This window comes from Tigriopus californicus, chromosome 4, assembly GCF_007210705.1.
Source record: "Tigriopus californicus strain San Diego chromosome 4, Tcal_SD_v2.1, whole genome shotgun sequence".
Classification (NCBI taxonomy): domain Eukaryota; kingdom Metazoa; phylum Arthropoda; class Copepoda; order Harpacticoida; family Harpacticidae; genus Tigriopus; species Tigriopus californicus.
Window position 1 is genome coordinate 2,817,475 of NC_081443.1, and position 6,755 is coordinate 2,824,229.

The following is a 6,755-nucleotide window of genomic DNA, read 5'->3' on the forward strand; positions in this document are numbered from 1 at the left end:
GTGACCACAAACCGTAAAACCAACGCTTGTGTTGTTGCCTCTATCCAACTAGCCAGCTCCTCTACCAGTCGGTGAATCGCATTTCCTTCCTCGGTTATTCAGACCATTAAAGTTGTCTTGGAAACTTGGTCAGCCAACCAACGACTAACAACGTTCATGACATTGAATTCAACCAAAACTTGGAAGAAGATGTTTCTTCTTCACATTTGATCATCGTACTCAGGGCGACAAGAAATGCCTCTCATCGTTAAGCGTTACTTGGGATCTGTAAAGGTTAGCTACCACAAGACAGATACGGTATGTCTTAACTATGGCTAGAGCGCTTTGGTTCGACTGGCCGGATGAAGTGGTTGCAAAAAGAAGGCTGAAAATAGAATTCACCGAGTAATGTCGACTTCTAGCCGGGTTTCTGACGAAAGAAGATCGATTGGTAACTAAAGGAGGCCCCGTAGAAACTGACATGCCAAGGCCTTAGACTAATGAAAACTGGCAGGGGTGAGTGGCCTTGGAAGTTAACCCGGCTTACAATTCTGCATTCCTAGTCGCAAATCATGGACGAAGAGGAAAGCTCTGAGTTGTTCTCAATATTATTTTGCAACCTCTACAAGTCGACCTCGACAAAACAGCAATCGACTCCTCTCTTTTCAAAAGGTGCTCATAATGGAAGTTTGGCATGACATCTCTAGCAACTATGTGAATCAGCACTCTGAAGCCGATTCAACATCAAAAGGGAACAGGGCAAAAAATGGAGGTTCTCTTCACACTCTCGGCAAGAGCAGATCGCTTTTCTTTTCCAAGGCCCCAGGACTTCTCTTGGCTCTCAGGCCTCTTCCACGAAGAGAAAAACCTGTGATCATGCTTATCTTGAGGAAATGCGCCGTGACTTGAAGTGACATGAAGAAATTTGGAGACAGAGTCAAGCGACTGAGAGAGAGAGAGAGAGTTCATTGGCGGGACGTGAGATGCCGGCAAGAAATCATCATCATCATCATCTTCCTATTCAGAATAACAGACACATCCACACGTTCACCAGTACATGAAGGAGGCAAGTGCATGCACAAACCAGATCATCTCGTTGGGAGCCACTTCACCATAAAAACGGAGGCCTACTTGCAGGTGCTAGTGAGTGGGGTAAGCAGATGGTTTACTCGTGTTGGAGTCAAGCTAGTACTAGGTGGAGGAATGACGCCATTGTAGACGACCAAGAAGATGGTACTTGCATCCAGCGACTCCAATTCATATATTATGAGGATTGTTTTCAGAGTCACGAGCACGATAGCGTACCTCTTCAGATTGAACACACAAATTTTTCAGAGACGACTTGAATGACGTAGAAAATGGCATGTGGTTCTGGCAAATTTTTCATTTCATGTGCCATCAGCAACGCTTTCCAAATGGTATTCAAGGCTGTCCGAGAGCGTCAAATTGAAGCTTGAGATATGGAAATGAATCAAATTCTTACCATAATACAATTGGGTTTGCCCACTGCCCACAGGTTGACTTTCTTATCATCGCCACCCGTGACGAGAACTCGGCCAGATTTGTGGCCAAGGGCCAAGCAATTGACTTGAGCTCCATGAGCGACAAACTCCTCTGAAAAAAGACAAACAGAGACAAATGACAATGAGAAATCAAACAATTAAACCTAATTCCACAACGGCGACAAATTTCTAACTGTGCACGCCTCCCAGGTACTACAAATACCAATGATTTATTGCAGACTGGCAATGGTTCATTTTTTTGTGCACACAATGTCTGGTCCCAAGTAATAAGTCACAAGAAAAGGAAGGGGTGTTTGTGGTAAAACTAGACAAGAACTTTCGAAATCTGTATGGATAATTGTCTCACCGCAATGTTTCGAGAGTCGTCATTTCATTGCACAATTACCATGCACCCCCGAGATTTCCTTATCTGTCAAAGTACTAACATTCAATATTACCACATGCATTCTCGAGTCTCGTCCAATAAAGACCTGATGTTCAGTAATATCGAAAACAACGTTCGTGCGAGGGTCCATTTTCTTGGGAACCCCTGCGGATTTTCTCTCTTTCTGGCGGCGTAACAAATAATGCAATTAGTTTCCCTATCATTGTGAATGCCTGGCAAAGAGTGGAGGGGTGTTCGATGAAATCCACCCTCGTGAGCAACGAGATCGGTGTCAATGTTTCAGCTTAGAGGAAAACGCAAATACACAAAGAGAAGAACCCCGGGATTTACCTCAAGTTGCTTATCAACTAACAACTACGCATGAACCTCAGAGAGTCGGTCCCAAGTAGACAGAGGTCTCAACACAACCTGAACGAGTCTTCGAACAGTTTCTACTTGAACAATGGCGGGCGATTAAGTGTTTAACAGAGACGCTTCCCAGCCCATCCATTGGAAAGTATACGTAGACAAGAAACACAATTGCAATAATGAGCCTCATCCCTGGTGTTTCGGTAAAGGAGGACGAGAAGGTTGGAGAAGTTATCCAGCTCAGAGATAATCAACCAAGTTCTCACCAAGCCAACAAGTCACACAGAGTGGCGTACGTGGTGGCGCCTCGTCAGATCTATCATGGTTTATGGACTAACAAGAACTACAGGGTGTCTTCACAAGATTGGCTTTGGCAGACTCCTGGTTGTTTTTAGGCACATTTCCTGAGGCTGCCTGTCAATTTACTGCTAAGAGATTGCTCACTAATTATCCCAAGCTACCCGGTACTATTTTTCGAAGCATCGCATCCAATCTGTACGTAAAGTTAGGATTAAGGGCTTCCAATTCCAATTTTGCTTGCCCGTCCAGGAATAGCGATTTCGCAATCTTTCAAATGCAATTGAACTTCCAGGCAATTTGGGAAAAGTGAAGAATGGAGATGCATTTCTGGTTGTTTGCCTCATCTCATGCGTTTATTTCAGCAGAATTGACAATTGTCCATAACCATTGTGTATGACTAAAGTGTGAATAAAGGGGGACTGAAAAAAAAGTGAAAATTGTTAGAACCTCAAAAGATTCTAATTTCACACTACAGGCAAATTTGTGTCAATTTGTCGGTCGATAACAATTCAAGTAAAAGTCAGCAAATAGCAACATTACACAAGGCCTCATCAAGTTGTTGCTTAAACAATGATCTGAATGAAAGATACAGCTAATCCAACACTCTATTTTCTGAGATAGGCCGTCATTCAGTTATTCGTCAATGGCGCAATGAACCTATCTCTCGAAAGCCCACTTTCATTCTATCGAAACGAATAATCCATCAATTTCGAAACAAAAGACAATGATTTGCAAGTGGAGCTTATTTCTCGATCAAAGAACCAAGGATGGATCTGAACTTTCTCCGAATAGACCCTATTGAGTGAGGCGGCTATCTGCCCTTGGTGAAGATTTTGGTAGCGGGACTGGGGACGATGGCGGTTTCAATTAATGTCCTTTGGCGTGATGTATCAGGCTTTAATTGCCATGAAAATCAATCAGATATGAATTGATTATATCTCTCGCTCGTGCAGTCCTACCCTCGTTGAGCATGAGTTTTGTGTCCTTTCGAGTTTGACGAGAAGTGCATTTTCATCATGCAACCGCTCAGAAAGACGCCCTTGATCTCTTTTAGATACAATAACGGCGATCTCAGGGAGAGATTCCTTTTTAAGTTCACTGCCTCGATCGAATTTGCATCGTGATCGGGTCAAAACGAGGCCGACATCAAATCAGAGGTGGCTACACACCCAATCTCTTGGATCACAGAACATAACATTCACACATATGGGAATGATAAACACCACTCCATCCAACTTTTCCGCCTCCAGGATCTCTGTAGTGAATGAGACCGAGGGGCGAAGGATATTTCTACATTTAGTGTCGAATGACTTAACATGTGTTCCTTATATTCTCGGTGCAGTTCTTCCTTCCGCAGAGAAAAATCAATATTTTGGTGGAGGAGAAGGGTGTGGACTGAGTAGACTCTCAGCGAGGACAGGTCTTTGAAAAGTAAGGCCAAGCGATAGACAGCGACAGCTGACCAGTTTATCGCTAAAAAATGAAGCTATTGGCCAAGTTTTGGGGGGTCATTAGACAAGCTTTTCACTTACGGAGTTTCCAAGCCCGCTTGGTGGCCAAATTGGAACTGGGAGCCATCTTCATGAGTACTGCACCAAATAGAACGTCTCTTTCGAGATCTCACTCTTCTTTCATGAACTGTCGGCAAATCTCGTCTCAGACAACTCAGACAACACTTTCGAGAGCTTTGGCCAATGCACAAGTGGCACATTCGTCGACAACACTGCCAAAGAAGAGTCATGGACCACGGGGTGGTTCCCGCTTTGGTTTTTCCTAGAAAGTAAGGTAGTAAGCAATGCGAACTCGGGTTGTCAGGCATGCAATGAAGGGAACAATGATATCACAAAGCACTTCCTGGGTTTCACCACAGATCCCAAAAGTACAGCAGCCATCATCGATTTTCATCCCATCCCTGCCTTGAGAGTGGATAATGAATTATCTGTGGTGGATCGTCAATAAGCACTGATCAAGATGACCCTTGAAATGGTGTAACGAACAGACCCGTGAAGACTGCAGGGACAGCTGTAAAGGACTGATGATCTCCTAGATCCAACAAATGGAGATCATGCCCTCGCTCGTGTGCCCTCGAAGCTGACTCAGGCACTCGATGGAAAAAAAAACATTGTCCCTACTCGTCACGACTCCAAGCTAGCTAGCAGACTCTGCTACTTCAAGGGGAAGGTTGGAAGTCCAGGCCGAAACCCGTCTCCAGCTTGGACCGAACGATCGAGTACGAGGATGGGACCGAGAATTTCCAGGAGGTCTGAAGCACGCCCGCCCCGATGTGGGTGGATTAAACCCGGGAGGGGGAGACGGAATGGCCCTCAAAAAAAGGCGAGCACTCGTGTGGAAGATAACATTCGGGCCAAGCGGTCCGGAGAACTAAGTAAAACGCGCAGTGAACATTATACACAAGTCCAGGCTACACAGCTGATGTGTTGCCTCTGGATACAGATCCTTTTAGGGTAAACGTTATTCTCCACCGATTAGTTGGCGGTTCTACTTTTTTAATCTTAACCTGACCTAATAAAACCTAAAGTAACCTTACCTAACCCAACCTAGCCTAACACGATATTAAAAACCCTTAAAGTCTCTATCTAAACCTTTTAACATTTTGCCACAAATTTAAAAAATGAGCACCACCAACTAATCGGTGGAGAATAACGTTTATCCCCTTTTAAAGGGGTTTGAAATGTAAAGGTTGCGAAGCATCTGATTGATCCGTTCCGTGGATGCCATAGAAGAGAGATGGTACGTTGGGCAGACTTGCTCCTCTTTTTCTCCTCTAGAAGAGAACTAGAGCCCTGTAGAGAGAACCAAGTAAAGTTCCTAAAAGGAAAGATCCGTTTGGGTTTCTCTCTGGGGGCATATTTTTTACTTTTCCTTATTATTATCTAAACCTTTTAACATTTTGCCACAAATTTAAAAAATGAGCACCACCAACTAATCGGTGGAGAATAACGTTTATCCCCTTTTAAAGGGGTTTGAAATGTAAAGGTTGCGAAGCATCTGATTGATCCGTTCCGTAGATGCCATAGAAGAGAGATGGTACGTTGGGCAGACTTGCTCCTCTTTTTCTCCTCTAAAAGAGAACTAGAGCCCTCTAGAGAGAACCAAGTAAAGTTCCTAAAAGGAAAGATCCGTTTGGGTTTCTCTCTGGGGGCATATTTTTTACTTTTCCTTATTATTATTTATGGTAAAGTGGACGTGAATGCGGGATTTTCCTTTACTTCTTTATTCTCCACTTCTCTCATTTAAAACTGAACTGGTTAAAATATTTTCTTTGCTCAGGCTTTTCCCTCCCTCCCAGGGTTCCCTCATTTGAATTATCATGCTATTTCGTAATCTGTGGTAAAGGTACCGCCACATGACCCCCCTCAGAGCTGGGCTTATCATAACGTCGTCGGATGAGAATGCCGGCTGGAGCCGAAGGAAAAGGAGTTGGAGGAGATGGTCTTGAGGGAGTAAGCATGGAAGAGGATACCCGCGACGTGGAGGCTGAGCAACTGGTACGGGCTGGTTGATATCAATGTGGGCAAGTTTAAGACAGTCAATGGTTACGACCTCAGAACGGCCACCAATATTGAGTGTGAAAGGCTTTTCTCTGTGGTGCATAACACAAAATGGTCCGTCATAAGGCCTCTGCAGAGAAGAGCAATGACCATTGGCGTAAAAAACGAATTGACTATGGGAGAGTTGAGGTGTTACAGAGACTCTGGGATATCCGTGTTGGGAGTTTGGGATAGGCAGGAGATTTTGGATGCGTTTTCTGAGGTGAGGTAAGATGTTTGTTTGGTTTTGCAATGCAATGGAATCAGGAATGAAATTGCCGGCAACAGTAAGGGGAGCACCATAAACTAGTTCTGCTGCTGATGTATTCAAATCTTCTTTAGGGGCAGCACGGATTCTCAGGAGCACCCATGGGAGTTAATCCGCCCATTTTGAGTGGGCAAGCCAGCGGGGCAATCATGGCAAAAGTGTCATGATTTCCTTCCAAAGGGCCAAGGCAAAGTTCAACTCCGTGTTTAACTGATGCTGAACAAAAGGTTGAGCAAATGACCTCTGGGAATGCAGCAATAAGTTTGCAAAGTCATCAAGACTATCTTCAATGGAGCAGAGATGAAGGGCCTGTCCAGTTGTCAGGCCCATAGAAAGAGAAGTGGGGTCTTTGGTGTCCACTAGACATTTCCCCCTGAGATCTACCATTATTGCATGTGTAC

General features: G+C 44.4%; 1 protein-coding gene across 2 annotated transcripts in view; it reads right to left on the reverse strand.

Moving 5' to 3' along the window:
* Positions 1-4,845, reverse strand: part of LOC131879243 (katanin p80 WD40 repeat-containing subunit B1-like) — a 19,631-nt gene extending 14,786 nt beyond the window's left edge. Inside the window, exons 1-2 of one of the 2 annotated variants that reach the window (XM_059225506.1) lie at positions 4,068-4,845; positions 1,463-1,593 (exon numbers count right to left, since the gene is read on the reverse strand). In XM_059225506.1, the coding sequence (XP_059081489.1) occupies positions 1,463-1,593; positions 4,068-4,119 (183 nt within the window). In that variant the 5' untranslated portion in view covers positions 4,120-4,845. The remainder of the gene's footprint in view (positions 1-1,462; positions 1,594-4,067) is intronic. The other variant, XM_059225507.1, reaches the window with a different exon arrangement.
* Between the last annotated feature and the right edge of the window lie 1,910 nt (positions 4,846-6,755).